This window comes from Scyliorhinus torazame, chromosome 14 (genome assembly GCF_047496885.1).
Source record: "Scyliorhinus torazame isolate Kashiwa2021f chromosome 14, sScyTor2.1, whole genome shotgun sequence".
NCBI lineage: Eukaryota > Metazoa > Chordata > Chondrichthyes > Carcharhiniformes > Scyliorhinidae > Scyliorhinus > Scyliorhinus torazame.
In genome coordinates this window covers 34593464-34615940 of record NC_092720.1, presented here as the reverse complement: position 1 = coordinate 34615940, position 22477 = coordinate 34593464, and the positions used below count along the sequence as shown (strand labels likewise).

General features: G+C 44.9%; 1 protein-coding gene across 7 annotated transcripts in view; it reads left to right on the top strand.

Annotated features, from left to right (window-relative positions):
* LOC140389625 (plastin-1-like) overlaps window positions 1-22477 on the top strand; it is a 194578-nt gene that overhangs the window by 121635 nt on the left and 50466 nt on the right. For all 7 annotated transcript variants that reach the window (XM_072473903.1, XM_072473906.1, XM_072473905.1 and 4 more), the window contains exons 5-8: window positions 13224-13356; window positions 18983-19064; window positions 20376-20541; window positions 22191-22333. In XM_072473903.1, the coding sequence (XP_072330004.1) occupies window positions 13224-13356; window positions 18983-19064; window positions 20376-20541; window positions 22191-22333 (524 nt within the window). The remainder of the gene's footprint in view (window positions 1-13223; window positions 13357-18982; window positions 19065-20375; window positions 20542-22190; window positions 22334-22477) is intronic.

Below are 22477 nucleotides of genomic sequence, written 5' to 3'. Positions count from 1 at the left end.
AATATAGAAGGGCTTCCAGTTAAGTAACAACTCTGTTTTAGTTCTTAAAGCCCCGTTCTCAAATCTCTTCATGGCATTGCCCTTCCTCCTGCAGCCGTACAAACCTCCCAGGGTATTTGCGGTCCTCCTATTCTGGTCTCCTCAGCATCGCCAATTTAATCACTGCACCATTGGTAGCTGTGGTAAGACCCTAAGCTTTGAAGTTCTCTCTTGCACCTCTGCCTATCAAACTCTCTTTCCTCCTTAAGACACTCCTTAAAACCTACCTTCTGACCAAACTTTGCTGCAATATTTCTTGATGCGCTTGGTGTCAAATTGTGTTTAATAATACTGTGCCTTAGGATGTATTACTATGTTAATGGTGCTAGATAAATGCAAGGAGAAGGAGTAGGCCAGGTAGCCCATCCAGCCTGCTCCGCCATTCAGCGTGATCATGCTGATCTTGGGCTTCAATTCTATGTTCCTGCCTGTTCCCCACATTGCTTGTTCTCTGTGGAATAGTGTGGCCCCTCGAAGGGAAGTTCCCTCACGGTCCATCGTGCACGTGCAAACGAATAACGAAGGAGGATAAACAGAACATTATCCTACTAACAGTTCCCAGAGGCTCTTGATACAAAGTTAGTTGATACAAAGTTATTTGACCAGTTGGTGAAGCTGGTCAGGGAGCATTTCCACTCCAGACCCCAAGCTTACAATCAACCAGGCATACCCAATTGCATGTGCAAAGTTGGCGAGAGGCCTAACATACACCAAACTCTCCCTCAGTCAAGTGTACTAGAACTAATTGAAGATTCCAAAGATTTGTGACAATTAAAATGCATAAAGGTCTGTTTCAATACACCAGATTACCTTTTGGCATCTCCTTGGCCTGTGCGATATTCCAAAACACAATGGAGAATCTGCTTCAAGGCATCCCAAAGGTTGAGGTTTAGTTGAATGATGTCCTAATAACAGGAATATCACTGAGGAGCACATAGCAAGTTTAGAAGAGGTGTTGAGAAGATTCAGAGATGTGTGAATCCTACTCAAATGTAAAAGGTACCTCAAGAAATCATCTTAACATTGAACTTTTTGGCCACCCTACCAGTTTCGGCTAGCTACATAAAGAATGGGACACAATGGAACTCAGCCCTATCTGAGGTAAAACACATCATTTTAACTGGGTGGGTACACACTAAATCTGAACAAGTAAGATTGTACCTTGCTCATAAGGACAAACTCCTTTGTGAGGCTGGAATCGTACTTTGGGGTTCCCCGGTGGTAGTGTCCCCTGCCCACGAGCCCTTGTTGCAATAATTACGTGGTGCCCATCTGGGCCAGAGAAAAATGAAAATGCTTGCCCTTGGCTACATCTGGTAGACAAAGACACTGAAAACATGGTGTGCCAGTGCAGCCCTTACCATGCACCGTAAACACTTCCCTCTGCATCAAACCTCCACCCTTGGGAATGGCCTGGATGCGTTTGGATGAGGGTACATGTGGACTTCGCTGGTCCTTTGGGCAAACGTTCCTCGTTTTGGTCACTCCCATTCAAAGTGGTTGGAGATTCAAGAGTTGGGGCCACAGTAGAGACCTTGCGGCAGGTGTTTGCTACACATTGCGTCCTGAAGTAATTGTGTCTGATAACGGCACAGTCGTCGCTGGTGAGGACTTTCAGCATTTTGTTAGAACGAATGGCATTTGCCATACCAGACCAGCCCCCCTCACACTGCGGAGAGAGCTGCACAAACTTTCAAGGCAGCTTTGAAGAAGCAGTCCACCAGACAACTGCACCTTGGGTTGGCCAACTTTCTTTTGTCTTACAATATGACTCCCCATGTTACCACGGGCATTACACTAGCAGAATTACTGAGCCAGTTTGGACTTCGTCTTCCCAAATTTGTCAGGGAGGGAGGATGCATGGAAAGCCACTCAGAGGAAACAACACACTTCGGGAAAAGGGAACTGACCTTTCAAGTAGGTGACCTGGTCCTTGTCAGAAATGTTGCCTCAGGTCCACCATGGTTACCAGACCGAATCGTGTCCCAGTCGGGGCCAGTTTTATTTGTAGTGGACTTGAGCGACAAGGCAGTAAAGAAACATTTCGACCACGTGAGAGGCCGTGAGGACCACAACCACGCTGAGGGACTGCAGATCTTTTAAGAATTATTCTGGTTTCCTATTCTTTCAAGCAAAGCGAATAACTTCAGTTTCCCTACACTATATTCCACTCATTTAACCTGTTGGTATATATTTGTGCAGCCCCTCTATGTCCTCCCCAAAGCTTCCATTTCTTCCCAGTTTGTTGTCATCAAACGTGGATATGTTATTCTGTCTCTTAATCCAAATCATTATATAGATTGTAAATAGCTGAGGCATCAGCACTGACCTTTGCAACAATCCATTATTCACTGCCTGCCAACTTGAAAAAGCCCCATTTATGCCCACTCGTTGCTTCCTATCCATTTAGCAATGTACAGTGTGTAGCAGTTACCTTCTTAAAGGAATTGCTAATTGAACATGTGACATTGATTGGACTATAAATGGAGACTACTAGAACACTTTAGAAAAAGAACTTCTTGTATCTTAGGAGCACTGATGATGTGTGTTACAGATTGAACTTACAGTCCAGCCTGGATTAATTATTCCCTCACAGCCACTTGTTGTAATAAGCACTCCTGTCTCTATGCTAACATATTACCTACAACTCCATGAGCCTTCATCTTGCCTATTAGCCTTTTGTTTGGCACGTTTAAAAGGCCTTTTTGGAATGGCAGGCATACTGTATCGACTGGTTCCTCCATTCTCTACCCGACTGATTAGTAAAACTCCAAAACATTTGGCAAATAGGATTTCCCTTTAGGAAAATCATGTTGATTTGCTTTAATCATCATGTGCTTTTCCAAATACATTGTTAAGACTTCCTTCTTAATCGATTCCAGCATTTCCAAACAACTGACGTTGGGTTAATTGGCCTTGAGTTCACGGTTTTCTCTCTCCCTTCTTTCTTGAAAAGAAGTAAAGAAGTATGACATTTGCCAACTTTCAATCTAGTGGGACTGTTCATAGCTAACGTATTCACTTTCTCTGCAGGGTGTAAGCCAGAAGGTCCTGGGGATTTATCAGATTTGAGTCCTTTAAGTTTCTCCAATACTTTTTCCCTACTGATATAAATGTTCTTGTTTTTTTTAGCCCCGGGCTAAATATGGTCTATTCCTGGTGTGAAACATGTGTCTTCAAGGAGTGGTGTGATAGCACAGTGGGTAGCACTGTTGATTCACAGCTCCAGGGTCCCAGCTTTGATTCCCGCCTTGGGTCACTGTCTGTGCAGAGTCTGCACGTTCTCTCCGTGTCTACGTGGGTTTCCTCCGAGTGCTCCGGTTTCCTCCCACAAGTCCCGAAAAATGTACTGTTGGGTGAATTGGACATTCTGAATTTCCCTCTGTGTACCCGAACAGGCACCGGAATATGGCAACTAGGGGCTTTTCACAGTAACTTAATTGCAGTGCTAATGTAAGCCTGCTTGTGACAATGAAGATTATTAAATTAAATTAAGATACTATTTGTTCAATGCCCCCTAAATTTCCTCATTCTTCATAATTTCTTTTGTCTCTGCCTCTAAGGGACCATCACTTACTTTAGATACTCTCTTTTATATAAACCTATGAATATTCTTGCTATCTGTTTTATATTTCTGGCTGGTTTACTCCTATTAGTCCCCATTTTAGCAACTCTCTGGTTGTTCTTTGCTTGTTTCTAAACCACTCCGAATCCTCCGACTTGCTACTGTTTTTCGCAATGTTGTAAATCTCTTGTTTTAATCTAGAACATAGAATATACAATGCAGAAGGAGGCCATTCGGCCCATCGTGTCTGCACCGACCACTTAAGTCCTCACTTCCACCCTATCCCCGTAACCCAATAACCCCTCCTCACCTTTTTTGGTCAATAAGGACAATTTAGCATGGCCAATCCACCTAAACTGCACGTCTTTGGACCGTGGGAGGAAACCGGAGCACCTGGAGGAAACCCACGCAGACACTGGGAGAACGTGCAGACTCCGCACAGACAGTGACCCAGCGGGGAATCGAACCTGGGACCCCGGTGCTGTGAAGCCACAGAGCTAGCCACTTGTGCTACTATGCTGCCCATTGCTACCATGCTGTCCATCTAGTACTTACCCTGAATGAGCCGTGGATGGTTCTTTCTCACTGAATTTTTGGTTTTCAGTTGAATGTACTTTCCGCGAGCATTTTGAATTAAAACAGTTTCCCACTTTTCAATTACCTCCATTATCTCGAATCTATTTAACCAACTCTCCCCTCATATTTATGCAATTGGATTTTATGCCATTTTCAACCTTAATGCAGAATTTAGTGGTATTATGATCATGATGCCCAGTGGATCTTTTACTATGACATTACAAATTAACCCTGCTTCATTACACAATAGTAAATCTAAGATCGATTCATCTCTAGTCTCTTCCATAATGTATTGCTTCAAGAAACTCCCTCAAAACATTCTACATCTCATCTTCTAGACCATTCTTGCCAATAAAATTGTCCAAGCCTATATGAAAATTAAAATCCCAACAATTATTACATTTCCTTTGTTGCAAGCTCCAATAATTTCTTGTTTAATGCTCTGCCTAACAATGTGACTATTGTTAGAGGGCCTTTAAACTGCTTCCATAAACTGTTTCCTGACTCTTGCTATTCTTAATGCCTACCCATGCTGATTCTACTTTATGATCTCTGAGACCAGACCTTTCTCATTAATGTCCTTTGTCATCTTTTACTATCAGGACTACCCAATCTGCTTAGCCATTCTGTCGATCTTTCCAAAATATTGTACACCATGGACATTTATTTCCTAACCTTGGTCACCTTGTAACCATGTCTCTAATGATGATTAGATCAAAATCATTTATCTCTATTTGTGCAAAGGGTTACCTCTATCTTACTGTAGATGTTTTCTGCATTCCGATAAAGAACCTTAATTTTAAAAAACTTCTATTGCATGTAATGAACGTATTCACCAATGTACATTTTCTGTTAACTTGTGTCCTGTCCCCCTCTGCTTGTATTCACCCACATTGCTGTACTGTTCTGATGCCTTTACCTTTCTCCTTGGATTTCTAAGTCTTCCTTTCTCTGAATCCTCACTCTTCCACACCATTAGTTTAAAACCCTGTCCACAGCCCTAGTTATGCAGGTTGTCTGGGTGCACCGGTTTCCTCCCACACGCCCCAAAAGACATGCTTGTTAGGTGAATTGGACATTCTGAATTCTCCCTCCGTGTACTCGAACAGTCACCGGAATGTGGCGACTAGGGGATTTTCACACTAACTACATTGTAGTGTTAATGTAAGCCTACGTGTGACAATAAAGATTATTATTATTATTATTATTAAGTAATGTGAATTAGAAAGTTTAGAACCTCTCAGAGTAATTTGGCCTGACTTGTAAATGTCATTCGTAGATTGTAGCTTTTAATATTGTAATATTTTAATAATGCTTACAATATATTTTAATCATTTGGGGGATGTGGGCGCTGCTGACTGGGCCAACATTTATTGCCCACCCCTAATTGCCATTGAAATGGATGACTTGCTTAGTCCCTTTCCGAGGGCATTCAACCACATTGCTGTCGGTCTGGAATCACATGTAGGCCAGACCAGGAAAGGGTGGTAGATTTCCTTCCCTAAAGGGAATTAATGAACCAGATGAATTTTTACAACAATCAACAATGGTCATAATTAAAGTTTTAATTGCAGATTTTTATTGAATTCAAATTTCACCATCTGCTGTGGTGGGATTCGAACACAGGTCCTAGAGAATTACCCATGGCCTCTGGATTGCTAGCCCAGTGACAATACCACTACTGCTCCTTTTCCCTGCTCTACATAGAAAAAATACTGCTGTTCATGAGTAGCAGTCGGTCCATACTACATTATGTGCTTGCAGACAGTTCCATGGTGAAAAACGATGCCTTCTCCATCTGCTTATTCCTTTCATGTGGATAGATATTCGTGATAAGAAGCCCGGGAAGGATTTTGAGTGTATTTGAGGCACTGATGAGGTGCAACATCAAACGCTGATGTTGCCTGTTGACTTCTATAATCAACCGACTCCAAAAGCAGACCATGTAAAACCACTCTACCACTGAATCTTGTACAAAGCCAGCTTGCATCCATCAGTCGCCCCAGCTTCCTGTGCTATCTGCTGTTTAATTTTCGATAAGTTGCCACAAATGTCCGGTCTGTGTCGGAGCAGTGTTTGAAACACTACAGGGAAATGGCCTATTTCTTGACCTTGCATTTCATACAAAGCAGATCCATTTAAGAGCGATGCATGGAATTAGCTTGGTGTGCGGTGCAGACCCCCCTTCTCCACAATTCTGCAGAAATATGACTGAGCTGTCAGTCTTCTGAAAGATAATTACGGGAAAAACATTAGGCGACTTGTTAGCGATTAAGTTGGATGGACCTCCCGGTCTGTCCCAGGAACAGTGGCTGCAGCTGCCTGTTAACATCCAATATTGATTGAAACAGGAAGTCAACATGTAATACTGGAATAAAACTGCTGTTTGTGGGAGTCGCTCTTCAGTGGTACTGTTGACTGGAACACCACCTCTTATTTGTATGGAAGCTCAAATGTGAATTTAACTACTTTCTGCGAAGAAAATGTCTGGCACCGGGGAAGTCCTGGGTGTGCCCTCGGACGTCCTCCGAATGAATTGTTGTTTCCTATGCAGCCCCCGTAAGATCGTTCTCAAGATTGATCCATTAAAAAATAATTAATTTTGTATGACAGATGGAAACTTGTTCCCAATGGCTATTCAATTATAGTGATGATGTAGTGATGCCGGCGTTGGACTGGGGTGAAGACAGTAAGAAATCTTACAACACCAGGTTAATGTCCAACAGATTTGTTTCAAATCTCTAGCTTTCGGAGCACTGCTCCTTCCTCAGGTGAGTGAAGAGGTAGTTTCCAGAAACATACATATAGACAAAGTCAAAGATGCAAGACAATGCTTTGAATGCGAGCATTTGCAGGTAATTATATCTTTACAGATCCAGAGAGAGGGGTAATTCCAGGTTAAAGACGTGTGAATTGTCTCAAGCCAGGACAGTTGGTAGGATTTCGCAAGCCCAGGCCAGATGGTGGAGGATGAATGTAATGCAACATGAATCCCAGGTCCCGGTTGAGGCCGTACTTGTGTGCGGAACTTGGCTACAAGTTTCTGCTCGGCGATTTTGCGTTGTCACGCGTCCTGAAGGCCGCCTTGGAGAACGCTTACCCGGAGATCAGAGGCTGAATGCCCTTGACTGCTGAAGTGTTCCCCGACTGGAACGGAACATTCCTGCCTGGTGATTGTCGCGCGATGTCCGTTCATCTGTTGTCACAGCATCTGCATGGTCTCGCCAATGTACCACACTTCGGGCCATACTTTCCTGCAGCGTATGAGGTAGACAACGTTGGCCGAGTCGCACGAGTATGTACCGCGTACCTGGTGGGTGGTGTTCTCCCGTCTAATGGTAGTACCCATGTCGATGATCTGGCCCGTTGTGCAGAGATTGCCATGGCAGGGTTGTGTGGTGTCGTGGTCGCTGTTCTGAAGGCTGGGTAGTTTGCTGCAAACAATGGTTTGTTTGAGGTTGCGCGGTTGTTTGAAGGCAAGTAGTGGGGGTGTGGGGATGACCTTGGCAAGGGGTTCATCTTCATCGATGACATGTTGAAGGCTGCGAAGAAGATGTTGTAGTTTCTCCGCTCTGGGGAAGCACTGGACGACGAAGGGTACTCTGTCGGTTGTGTCCCGTGTTTGTCTTCTGAGGAGGTCGGTGCGGTTTTTTGCTGTGTCGCGTTGGAACTGTCGATCAATGAGTCGAGCGCCATATCCCGTTCGTACAAGGGCATCTTTCAGCGTCTGTAGATGTCTGTTACACTCCTCCTCGTCTGAGCAGATCTGTGTATGCGGAGGGCTTGTCCATAGGGGATGGCTTTTTAAATGTGTTTAGAGTTAGAGCTGGAGAAGTGGAGCATCGTGAGGTAATCCGTGGGCTTGCGATAAAGCAAAGTGCTGAGGTGACCGTCCTTGATAGAGATGAGCGTGTCCAAGAATGCAACCGATTTTGGTGAGTCTGATGGTGGGTTGGAACTTAATTATGTCATCGTGTAGTTGTTTCAGTGATTGTGTAATAATTGTATACAATTAAAGTGATGATAGGATGACCTGTGCCCGCCCCCCCCCCTTTCCTCTGTTGGCCTCTTCATTATGACTGAAATATAAATGTTGTTCAGGATATGGGGGAGAATTCCCGTGCTCTCCTTATAAATAGCTACGTGAGGGCAGATGAAGCTTTGGTTTAATATCTCGCCTGATGGACAGCACCTGGATCCACCTTCTGTGGCCGAGCCTATTGAATGAGATGGACCCGCAACTTTTGGAGTCGGAAATAGCAATTCTGCCGCTGAACCATGGATGCAACCTAAATTATGCCTAATGTTGTGTGGTACTACCCAGAATATAGCTGCATTCTCAAGATTTATTGTCAGAAACGTGGGAAATTAAGCCTTCAGCGTGGCTGCATTTCCAGATGAAATCATCATGTCTTCTCTAGTCTGTATGACAGAGGTCCCCACGCAGTCTGGTGGCGTCATAAGGATAACGGAACAAAAGAGAAAATAAGTTAAAGTCGCAGAGAATATGCAAAGTATTTTTACAAATGAGTAAATCAATTATATCAGCAAAATGAAGGCACAACTCATTGTAATCTCATTAAATTATTCATTCTTAAATGACTGCAGAATTCCTGTTAGCCCTTATACATTCTCCACTGAGCGCTACTATTAGGGCTTTGAGCTGCCTCCGTTCCAGGAGCAGAAAACTGTGACAACTTGGCTTCAGAGCCATTCTTGTCGGTGACCTGAATGAGTCACTGCCTCACTCCCTCCTCAACCCCCATGGTTACTTCTCTCCCTACTTTTCCCCCCACTCTAGACTCTTACTGTCAGCTAGTTCCATCCAGGAGTTGCCTGTTTTCTGCCCTCCTTGCCCTGAGGACTACCTTTTAAATACTAGTTTGGTCACCCTGCTTGGCAGCCAAATGCAAAAACAATTTTTGATGCACCAATGAATATAGTTGATTGTACAGTTTCCCCGCTTTAACGGTTACCTCATCTGTACCAGTGTTGAGCAGCTTCAACACTGTAAAAATGGGTGGGCAAGATTGCTTGTTGAACGTGTAAGCATAAAATCTTTGTTAAAACCTGGATTCAACACACTATTTTCTAAATATTCTTGAATCGCTCAAAACTGTAGAACTCCTGATCTCCCTCAAATTTTATTCCTCAATTGGACTGGGGGATTTTAAAATATTAAATTGGATTTGGTTAAGTCATTCAAAACGGGAGCTTGCACTAATAGCTCTCATTGGCCACTACTTAACCCGCATCTAGAAGTAGATGTCTTTTTAATCAACAGGAAATGTAAATTGTATAGCGAATTAATCTGCTGCATCCTTGAGTTGTGGTTCTTGAGAGCTAAAACCCCAAGATTTAATTTTACACTGTGGCATCTCCAAATCACTCCATCCTTATTTATCTTGTCATCTTGTTTATTCTCTTTAGCCTTGGATGTGCCAGTGGGCCTTTGACTTTCACTTTAGTTTCTAAGTTTAAAGAGAGAGACGCCTTGCCCTCGAGTGGCACTGTTTCAAATATCTACGGCAGCACAGTGGTTAATTCTGTTGCTTCCCAGCACCAGGGACCCAGGTTCGATTCCCGGCTTGGGTCACTGTGCGGCGTCTGCATGTTTTCCCCGTGTGGGTTTCCTCCCACAAGTCCTGAAAGTCGCGCTTGTTAGGTGAATTGGACATTCTGAATTCTCCCTCTGTGTACCCGAACAGGTGCCGGAGTGTGGCGACTAGGGGATTTTCACAGTAACTTCATTGCAGTGTTAATGTTAGCCTACTTGTGACAATAAAAGATAATTAAAAAAGGATTATTCTTAACTTAGTTACGTCATCCAATACAAGAGTTTACACTAATGGCTCACATTTGGAGAGTTTTGGCTACTACATAATCCACATCTAGCAGTAGATATATTTTTTTATCAACAGGAAATTTAAATTGGTAACTAATTGATCTGCTGCATCCTTGAGGGTTGTGGTTCTTGAGAGCTAAAAGCCCAATGGCGGTATGCGTATTCTGTCTGAATATACCTTGAGCTGAAGAGATGTTTGATTTCCATTTCTTTTTAAAGGCAATTATTAGAACATTCAAGCTGCCTCTTCAGGCTGGACTTTATTTATTTATTTAAAAAATTTCCAATTATGGCCAATTTAGCATGGCCAATCCACCTACTTTGCACATCTTTGTGTTGTGGGGGGTGAGACCCACGCAGACACGGGGAGAATGTGCAAACTCCATAGGGACGGTGATCTGGGGCCAGGATTGAACCCGGGTCCTTGGCACCGTGAGGCAGCAGTGATAACCACTGCTACCGTGCTGCCCATTCAGGCTAGAATTCAAAGGATCACGTTATACTGAAAAGTTATATATTAATATAGGGGGTGATTTTGCGTCTGAGTTTGCCTCGAGTGCAAACGGTGACGTAGGCACAGAATTAGAAAACGAGATTCTCGCCTGTGAGACATCTTTTTCCGATTTTTCTCCGCGCCTCGCCAGTGATGTGCAATGAGGGTCCCACCCAGAAAGGGCAGTAACCTCATTTCAATACAAAGAACAAAGAAAAGTACAGCACAGGAACAGGCCCCTCGGCCCTCCAAGCCCGTGCCGACCATGCTGCCCGTCTAAACTAAAATCTTCTGCACTTCCTGGGTCCGTATCCCTCTATTCCCATCCTATTCATGTATTTGTCAAGATGCCCCTTAAATGTCACTATCGTCCCTGCTTCCACCACCTCCTCCGGCAGCGAGTTCCAGGCACCCACTACCCTCTGTGTAAAAAAACTTGCCTCGTACATCTCCTCTAAACCTTGAATACAGTTTAATACATTTTAATAAAATTAACAGGTTTCCCTGCCATTCGTTCCCCCACATTCAGAATTTCCCTCTCACTAATAAAGAACAAAACAAAGAACAAAGAAATGTACAGCACAGGAACAGGCCCTTCGGCCCTCCAAGCCCGTGCCGACCATACTGCCCGACTAAACTACAATCTTCTACACTCCCTGGGTCCGTATCCTTCTATTCCCATCCTATTCATATATTTGTCAAGATGCCCCTTAAATGTCCCTATCGTCCCTGCTTCCACTACCTCCTCCGGTAGTGAGTTCCAGGCACCCACTACCCTCTGCGTAAAAAACTTGCCTCGTACATCTACTCTAAACCTTGCCCCTCTCACCTTAAACCTATGTCCCCTAGTGATTGACCCCTCTACCCTGGGGAAAAGCCTCTGACTATCCACTCTGTCTATGCCCCTCATAATTTTGTATACCTCTATCAGGTCGCCCCTCAACCTCCTTCGTTCCAGTGAGAACAAACCGAGTTTATTCAATCGCTCCTCATAGCTTATGCCCTCCATACCAGGCAACATTCCTGCACCCTCTCTAAAGCCTCCACATCCTTCTGGTAGTGTGGCGACCAGAATTGAACACTATGACCAGAATTGAACACTATTGTGACATCACGCCAGCGAGGTTTACAAATGTTTTAAATGTAGCCCCGGGGAGGGAAGGGGCGGCGGGGAAATGACGTGACAGCGGCATGGAATGGCTGTGACAGGAGGGTGCTAAGGGGGGATGCCCTCGGGAAGCCATATTGGGGGTGTTTCCCTTACGTGTGGGGTGCAGCAGGGGTGGGTGGCAGGGGGAGAAAGAGTAATTTTAAAAATGGTGCCCTGATCTCTGTGGAGCTGGTGATGCTGGCTCTATGGGCCTCGCCCCGCCAGCCTTGCAGCGTCAGGCATCTGCTCTCAAGTGCTGCATTTCTGGGGACTGACCCTAATTTTCTCGCCAGAGCCAGCACTTCCGAGTGAATATCAGGAAATCTCGCCCACAATGTCTGAAGAAATGTTTGACTCTTGTTTGCATCAGGATTTGAATGGAAATAAAAATATTTAGAAAAGGAAATACTCCAAGGTATGTGTAATTTTGAGGAATTTTCTGTTTTCATTTGCTCCTGGGACGTGAACATAACTGGATAAGCCAGTATTAGTAACCCATCCGTCATTGTCCTTGAGAAGATGGTGGCGAGTAACCTTCCTGAACCACTGTGATCCATGTGGTGTAGGTACACCCACAGTGCTGTTCAGTGTGTTTCAGAATTTTGATCCAGCGTTGACAAAGGATCAGCAATATAGTTCCACGTCAGGATGGTGAGTGACTTGGAGGCGAGTGTACAGGTGCTGGTGTTCCAATGTGCTTGCTGCCCTTGTCCTTCTAAGTGGTAGAGATCGTGGGTTTGGAAGGTGCTGTTGAAGGAGCCTTGGTGAGTTGCTGAAGTGCATCTTGTAGATGGTACACACCACTGCCACTGTGTATTAGGGAGGGAGTAAATATTGAAGGTGATGGATGGGGAGCCGATTAAGAGGGCTGCTTTGTCCTGGACGGTGTCAAGCTTCTTGAGTGTTGTTCGAGCTGCACCGATACAGACAAGTGGGGGAATATCAATCACAGCCCTGGTTTCCGCCTTAAATGCCGGACAGGCTTTGGGGACTCTGACCAGCTCTTGCAGCCACAGTATTTATGTGGCTACTCCAGTTCAGTTTCTGGTTAATGGTAGCCCTCACGATGTTGATAGTGGGGGATTCAGCAATGGTAGTACTGCTCAATTGAGCCTGCTCGAATCATTTGCACTTCCCCCTGGTCAGACAATTGACTGCTGTTAATGACTAATTTGGTGAAAAAAAAATGAAGCCATCATTTCAGATTTGTTATCCAATTTTTATCACCCTAATCCAGATCCTAACTTTTCATCTTCAGAACAACGCAACTGTTTTTCTTCGTTGATTTTTCTTTTATTTGAAGGCGCAGTTGTAATTTGGTGTTAGCACTTTTGTCTTTTGCGTCTAGAAGGTGAAGAATTCCAGTCCAACTTCAGCACATGATATACTTGACGGATAAAAATGAAGAAATCCAAAGACCAATTCAAGAGATGTTAATGAATCGTTTTTAACCACCTTGAGCACCCATTTACCTCTATCCTGTGACTCCTTAATCTTTTTCAACTTGTATTAAATGTGACAAGAATTGACTGAAAGCTATTCTTTTAAATTTTAGAGGAAGAGAAGGTTGCTTTTGTTAATTGGATTAACAAAGCGTTAGAAGCGGATCCTGACTGTAAACATTTGATTCCTATGGATGCTAACAGTGACCGCCTGTTTAGCGCAGTTGGTGATGGAATTCTTCTCTGGTAACTTGTTTTTTTTCCTTTATTTTATCATTGCAATAAAAACAATGGCACCACATAATGAAGTTTGAAATACTGGTGATTATTTTTATTTGTTCCTTTTTTTGATACTGTTCTTTGCCCATGAGAGGTGTCATACTCCTAGCCCTCTGCTAGTTCTACTCTGAATCTAACTGCGAAGAGGTGCACAAGACTGGTTTTTGGTCGGATTATCTGTTGATAGCTCTTCCCTTGTGACGAAATGCTTCATTGGCCCCAAATTGGTTGGATACGTAGACCTAGAAATTCAACTTCCTAAGTCTCCCTGGAACAGGCAGGAAGCAAGCATTCGTTATGAGCCAGATCTGTGCCGTCTGCCATATTGCTGAGGGCCAAGACATCATCGTAAGATGTCCAAGCCAAGAACTGGCAATATGCATGTGCAAATAAGGGTCCAATATCTCTGAATCCTCCATTGCAAGAGCGATTTGCCCTGAGGCACCCAGTTCTGGTAGTCCATAAACTGGGTTTTCCGATCAGGCAATCCTTGGCCGACAAAGGCCACATTAAAAAATATATACTTACCTGAATGTGGAGCCAGGAGGAACAAGAATATTCCTCCCATTGCCGGATTTAAGGAATGGTGATTCGCCCTCTCTGTCACCACCTCCTCCCCAGTTAGTGCTGCTACTCCCACTCCTGGCTCCCACCCAGCCTCCACTTTCTTACTTCAGGTACTGCAACCTCTTGGTTTGATTGCCTGATTTCCCAACCTCCACTTCCTGACCTAATTGCCACCTTCCCATCCCCTCTCCTTTCTGCCAGTCCCCCTTCTCTTTCAGTCGCTTGCTAGAGGGGCCGCTGCTGATGCTGCAATGACCCAGTCTTCTTTCCTGCTTTGCCACCAAGTTACCCCTTCTTGCCATCGACTCTCCCGCTGCGATGGTACTGAGTCACGAGACTCTGAGGTGCTCCTCTTGGCCATATGGATGACTAATCAAGATCGTGGAAACACTTAACCTAAGATATGATGGGTATAATATTTCTGTTGGTTATGATCAGGAACGAGATGGTGGCACCCACTGTTTCTGTTTTAGTGAATAGTCCACTGAGCTGGCAATGAAAGCTCTCCCTGCAGTATCTGAGTTGAGATGGCATGACTGTCTGCAGCAGTAAGGCAAATAAATAGTGTGGTGATGTGCATCAATGTAAATGCATGTAGGCTAGCTAGACACCAGAGGGAGGACCAGAAACATCACCCACACACCCACACACCCACACACCCACACACCCACACACCCACACACACACACACACACACACACACACACACTCAACCAATAGAACAAGTAGAAAGGACATGACCAATAGACATTCACGATACACAAGGAGGTGACACGACCACAGGGGGCATTACACCAACCCATATATAAAGGACACCACGCACATGATCTGCCTCTTTCCAGTGGAGACAGTCAGTGAGTAGAGACACAGGGTTGATTCAATATTACGCCCACCACGTGGATTGCAGCAGCTGGTTAGTCAGTCTGGGTAGCTATAGTTGGATTAAAGTAGTGTTGAACCCGAGTAATAGAAGTGTAAATAGTTTAATAAACGTGTTGAAGTTATCGCCACATCTGAACCTTCCTTTGTCAAGTGCACCACAAGGAAGCCGCTTATGTTACACCTCCAACATAACATATCATGGTACCAGAAGTGAACTGTTTCAATCCAGATAGACATACCTCAGCGTACAGTGACAACCAGCAACGATACACAGGCAAGATGTTCGAGATCCGGTTTACGCAGCAGCTCCAGTGCCACGGCGATCTCCGCGAAAACTGGCAGGCATTCCGGCAAAAGTTTGAAATCTTCCTGGTGGCAGCCGAACTAGAGGAAGTGGCCGATCCTGAAAAAAAAGAGCTTCTCCTCACCATTGCCAGTGCCAGAGCAGAAGAAATTTTTTCAAAATTCAAGTTCTCCAAGGGGCAAAACAGGAGCGACTTCCAGGCAGTCCTGGACAAATTTGGCAAATACAGTGAGGAAAACACACTCCAATCAGCAAGAAAAGGTAAGAGAAGCGCCAGTACTTGCCACGAGGCCGAAATCCCGGAGCAGAGAACGATTTTGATTGGCGGCCATCTTTCTAAAGGGACTGCACTTGCGCAGTTGCGCGAGAAGCGCACAGAACGGGAAGGCCCGTTTGCGCATGCGCGAGAAGCCGCGCATGCGCAATTGCAAAAATGGCCCAAAAGGAATCTGCGCATGCGCAATCACTTCCTACGCTCTATGTCACGCGCGTTATGACGCCCGAGGCCTCGGACCACGCCCATTTAAAGGGGAAACCTCCCAAATCAAAGAAAACCTGTTTTAAAGCTGTAAAACAACCTTCCTTCACCTGGAATGACAGCACAATGCCTCAAATTGAACCAGGGAATGCAATTAACCTCCGAAGAACCCTGCAACAAGCAGTTACCTACACCCAAACCGATGATTCCGAACTTGAATACTTCGATACCGACCTTTACATTTTCTCTGGACCTCGCGAGCCCAATGCCAGCTCCGACGCAAACAGTGATGATATGGTCCTAGAAGACTACGACTCGGACGGACCTGTCACCTTGGGAGGCTACCCCAGTACCGAATCCGAACCGCAACTCGACATGTTGCACATTGGCGACCCCCGTATTGAATCCGACGCAGACGCGGATTCGTTCTTCTGATTTGAGGATCTTCAGCCCAGCAGATATGACATCCCAACTCGTGAGTGCAGGATGATGCTGCAGCCTGACACCAAGAGACAGAGAGCGGTCCAAGCCCACAGAGAGCGGCCTGCTGCCACACAGAGCGTGGTCCACGCACCGCACAGGGTTCCCGATTCTAAGAAAGAACACATGCAAGACTCCACACCGCAGTCCTTGCACGAACAAGAAGTGACTCCAGTGTCACGAGCCTCCACAGCGAGCTTGTGGACAGACTCCACAATCACAGAAACGCAAGACTCCAGAGCGCAGTCCTTGCACACAAGATGTGACTCCAGTGGCACAAGCCTCCCCAGCGAGCTCATGGACAGCCTCCACGATAGAAGCAATGCAAGACTCCGACGCGCAGTCCTTGCAGGAACAAGACCATGAGGGTCTATCAACCTCCTATGACCAACTAGCGGCAGACGATGCAATTCTGCCATGCTCAAGCAAACAGCAAGAAGACTATGACAGTCTACCACGCTCCAGTGCACAGCAGGACAACCATGGCAGTCTATCATGCTACAGTGAAGAACAAACGACGATGACAGTCCAAGCCCAAATGAAGGACAACAGCAAGACAATGACAGTCCACCCACATTGTTTGCATCACCAGATGAAGACTCTGACAATTTACCCAACCCAAGTGAACAACAAGCAGCTACTGAGGATCTACCCATGGTATGTGAGACGAGTGACGACAACATCCCACTTCCCATGCAAGATGTGCAAAGTGACAGACCTCAGCTAGTGTGTACAGAGGCACTCGACGATCACTGTGAGACCACTGGTGACTCCGGTGACACCATGATACTTCCACCCTCATTCGCTCGAACCTCTCCACAAGTCAATGCATTCCTGCATGTTCCCACTCCAGACGTGCAACTTCAAGAAATCTCAGCTGACTCCAGTGAACCTGCTAAGACTCTGGACGGGGAACATGAACAAACCAACACTGACTCTGTTAAAACAGACCAGACTCCAGATGGGGAGCAACCAAACGCCGACTCTGATTCACGTAAGCCAGACTTTACTCTAGACAGGGAGTGCCGCAACCTCAGTGATGGCATGCTCAGGGTGACAGCAGATGCCACAACGACAGGAGATGGATCACTTAACAATTACACTGGGTCAGTAATAACAAGCAGCGGCTACAGTCCAAGAGGAATACATCAATATTCACCACAGCAATATCCACACATTTTTTGAACACCAGCAGTGCAGCCAATGACAGCTCATGCTGGACAAACCCAGTATTCGGGCAGCCAGCAGTCTATGCAGCATATACTCAGACAGGCCAGCACTACAGATTGCCCATTAATGGAATCAAGACCGAAGGAGGACTACCGCAAGCGCAATCTGCACTACAGACTGGATGCCCTAGTTACAGCCCAGGATTTGCTGCACCCCAGCCTGGCCAGACGGCATATTCCTATAAGATGCAAAGTTCTAGTTTCACACCATCACCAGGTATTTATGCGAGCAGTAATTGTGTTTCCAATTCGACAAGCTTCAACGCTTCTCAGCAGGATCATCCTTCCTGCACAGCATGTGGCCAGGAACAGTATGTACAGTCTTATCCAACTTCACCATATGGCACATCCATGACCTCGAATGATACTGTTGATGGTACCTCTTCAACGTCAACACCTTATCAGCTACAAGATGCCATCCGACAGCACCATAACAAACATCGAAAAATGAAAGGGACTCCAAATCAGACAGCGAAGTGATTTGACCACTTCATGTTCCTGTGGCACAGGGACGTTGATGCCGTTCATAACAAAGAAAGACATTTGACCATGATGATTGATGGTTTTTGGAACACACGAATGATTTGGACTTATTGTTTAATCACTGTTCCCATGACTTGTATATACCTTACCTTATCTACCTGTTCTTTGTTCAATTTTCTTAAAGTGTACAGAAAATATGAACATATAAAAAAGGGGGGATGTGGTGATGTGCATCAATGTAAATGCATGTAGGCTAGCTAGAAACCAGAGGGAGCACCAGAAACATCACACACACACACACTCAACCAATAGATCAAGTAGATAGGACATGACCAATAGACATTCACGATACACAAGGAGGTGACACGACCACAGGGGGGCATTACACCAACCCATATATAAAGGACACCACACACTTGATCTGCCTCTTTCCAGTGGAGACAGTCAGTGAGTAGAGACACAGGGTTGATTCAATATTACGCCCACCACATGGATTGCAGCAGCTGGTTAGTCAGTCTGGGTAGCTATAGTTGGATTAACAGTAGTGTCGAACCCGAGTAATAGAAGTGTAAATAGTTTAATATACGTGTTGAAGTTATCTCCACGTCTGAACCTTCCTTTGTCAAGTGCACCACAAGGAAGCCGCTTATGTTACACCGAGAACATAACAAATCAAATAGGTTATTTGTATTATGAATAGATTTTGTGACCCACTAGTTATAAATGTTATGAATGAACTCTCCTGTCGTTGTCCCTCCCCAGCACTTTCCCATCCATTCTGACACCTAGTCTGAGACTGCTGCAGTGCACAGTCACCAGGACTGAGAAGGCAATCCACTTCCAGGTCTCTAATCAAGTTGTTCAGAAAATACCTAGATAAACTTGCTCTTCCTTTCCTTCTGCCCTTCCCCCTTTCAAGTTGCCATCTCTCTCCATTGGTCCAGCTGACATTTAGGAGTTCACTGTGAGGTGGGGGGCAAGTACACACTCCTTAATGCTCTATATCAGTATGTAAAAGCTCTGATTGGCTGTTCCTTACGCTAGTGAGGAAGCCATTTCTGGAAGACGGTGTGGAATTTAGGGCAGTGCAAGGGGTTGCTCAACACAAAAATATTCTCCATATTGGCTTAGAGTTCAACTTGTTCACCAAAAAATCTCTTTTCTGTTTAGCAAAATGATAAACTTATCCCAGCCAGATACAATTGATGACCGGGTGATCAATAAAAGGAAGTTAACTCCATTCACAATTTCTGTAAGTACTACCTAACCAGCAACAATTTAAGCAAATATGTAGGGTATGTGATTGTCATTTTATTCACATCCACCAATATGCCAACTAATGTGTTCGTTCAAATTCTGTCAACTTTTTGCAAAGGCGCTATGGAAGATTTTGTTCCTGGCAACGGTTGCAAAATTGTTTTAAGTAATTTAGATTTGTTTTGCTGGTGTTAGGAATAAGGCTCAAGTTTAAGCTTAATTTTGTGTTTCTGAACTGGTGTGCCAAGAAGGGTTTAAATTTAAATTTTAGGTTCATGTTTGTAAAAAAAAAAAAAATGTAGTTGCAAGTCTGCAGGTTGGTTTTAGATGCCTGCATTGTAATGAGGGTTTAGGACGCTAGAGCAAATACAGGATTTTTAAAAATATAGGCTGTTACTTAGCAACCTGGGTTGACACTGAGACAGCAAGAGCTTGGGAGTTGGTTATAATTTAGTGTCAGGAGCAACAGGGCACAGGACAGAAATGCAGTGAGCAAATTTCCTAAAAGAGCAAAATAGAAGTCCAAAAAACCCGAGAGTGCGGCAAAAGAATGCCTCTGGGACAGAATCAAGTCAAAGGGAAAAAGAACAGGAATCCGAGGAAGGCCTTGTTCAGGGATATTGAAGAGAAGAGCAGAGAAAGGACGCTGAATTGGAGACAGTTGCAGGAACCAGATTTAAACTGAGCTTGCGAGAAGCCAAACGCTGAAGTAATCAGGAGGCTGGCGGCTCCGTATCGCGGGCCTGTGAAGCAGTGGCGTTCTGCTGGTGTGGCTCAGTGTCTGAGCGAGTCCGTGGAAGGCGGAGCCGGAATGCATCTGTCACTTAGTTTCAAGGTGTGGGGTGCCTGACCACATTTCACCTATTGGATTACGTGGAATACTAACTGAGAACATTATAAGATATTTTATAACTTGTGTTATCCATACAAATCTAGTGTAGCTGGGGTGAAGGAGTAGTGCATTATAGTTTAATCTTGTTAATACATGTTTTTGGTCTTTTGTTAAAAGTTCATCGGCAGTCAACCATGTGTCAAACAAAAACCATAAAAGTTAGGATCCATAAAGTCAGGATTTGCCCTGGGACCTGACTTGTCCAGTAGTAACACCAGCTGGGATTATAACAAAAGGGGTGCCCTTTATATTTAGCTGACCGTTGAATTGTAATTTGAGTTCTCCATGACTGTATAATTCCAAGAATAAAATCAGAGCTGACACGATTGTGAGGGAATCGTTTTTAAAGTAGTTCATGCTTTGGAATCAATATGCTGTTTGAGGACATCACAGCTCTAATTACTTCTCTCACAGGAAAACCTGAACCTGGCTTTGAATTCTGCCTCTGCCATTGGTTGTACAGTGGTGAACATTGGTGCACAAGATCTAAAGGAAGGGAGACACCATCTGGTACTGGGTCTTCTGTGGCAGATCATAAAGATTGGTCTCTTTGCTGACATTGAGATTACCAGGAATGAAGGTAAACAAGAAACACAGATGGTATCTGCAGTCCCATCAGGCTGAACGTAACGTTTTTAAAAGAGACTATATGCCATTTTATTTTATTTAAAAATAAAACTTTCGAATACCCAATTATTTTTTTTCCAATTAAGGGGCAATTTAGCGTGGCCAATCCACCTAACCTGCACATATTTGGGTTGTGGGGGCAAAACCCACGCAAACACGGGGAGAATGTGCAAACTCCACATAGACAGTGACCCAGGGCTGGGATTGAACCCGGGCCCTCCGTGCTGTAGGCAGCAGTGCTAACCGCTGAGCTGCCATGCCATCCTAGTATAAAGGGGCAATAATTTCAGGCAGTGAAGGAGTCCAGAAGTACAGTGCTCATTCTCATCACTTTATTCCTGCGTGCAAGTGATCGGGTGGTGTCATCAGCATTGGGCAGCACGGTAGCACACGTGGCTGGCACTGTGGCTTCACAGCGCCAGGGTCCCAGGTTCGATTCCCCGCTGGGTCACTGTCTGTGCAGAGTCTGCACGTTCTCCCCATGTCTGCGTGGGTTTCCTCCGGGTGCTCCGGTTTCCTCCCACAGTCCAAAGACGTGCAGGTTAGGTGGATTGGCCATGATAAATTGCCCTGAGTGCCAAAAAGGTTAGGAGGGTTATTATGTCATGGGGATAGGGTGGAAGTGAGGGCTTAAGTGGGTCGGTGCAGACTCGATGGGCCGAATGGCCTCCTTTTGCATTGTATGTTCTATGTATCTATGTATCATTTTAAAAATAAATTTAGAGTACCCAATTCATTTTTTCCAATTAAGGGGCAATTTAGTGTGGCCAATCCACCTATCCTGCACATCTTTGGGTTGTGGGGGCGAAACCCACGCAAACACGGGGATGATGTGCAAACTCCACACGGACAGTGACCCAGAGTCGGGATCGAACCTGGGACCTCGGCGCCGTGAGGCTGCAGAGCTAACCACTGCATCACCGTGCTTCCATCATAATAAAAGGGCGGCACAGTGGTTAGCACTGCTGTCTCACAGCGCCAAGGACCTGTTTTCGATTCCGACTTCGAGTGAGTGTGCGGAATTTGCATGTTCTCCCCGTGTCCGTGTGGATTTCCTCTGGGTGCTCCGGTTTCCACCCACAATCCAAAGGTATGCAGGATAGGTGGATTAGTCATGCTAAATTTCCCCTTGGGAGTGGGGCCGCAGGAATAGGGTGGGGGGTTGGGCATACATAGGATCGTCTTTCAAAATGGGTCGGTGCAGACGCGATGGAACAAATGGCCTCCTTCTGCACTGTAGATTCCAAGAAGAATTATCAATGTGCATGCAGTTCATTATTGTAAATCCTTTCAACAACTGTCCAGGTGTGATGATACTGCTTTACGAGCCTGCCTCTTATGAGAAGATCTTCCAAGGTAGCAATGTTTAATAATCAGTGCAATGATGATGCTCACCTTGACAATACTATGTGTAATTTTGTAGTCTACTTGGCAACCGATGTTTCATGCATTGTCCTAAGTTTTTAAAGTCATGCTACTTTTGGATATATCTAAAATTCCGCTCATCTGGTTTTATGGCTTGTGACGATCTTTTCTGCATGAATATTAAACTTGACCCTGAGAAATTGTCACATGTCTGATGCACTTGTTTCTTTGCTTTAGCACTTATTGCTCTTCTGAGGGAAGGTGAAGAGTTAGAGGAGCTCTTGAAACTTTCACCTGAGGATCTGCTCCTGCGTTGGGTCAATTACCATCTTGAAAACGCAGAGTATAAAAAAATCAGCAACTTCAGTCAAGACATTAAGGTACTAGCATTTTGATTAAACATTTCCACGATGAAGACTGATATCGGACTTCCTCTCTTATCTGTGAGATATCTGTGGCTATTTTTATCCCTGCTCTTCCCGATGGGGTTGATGGAATTGTTTGACATGTTTTGTAGGGACAGA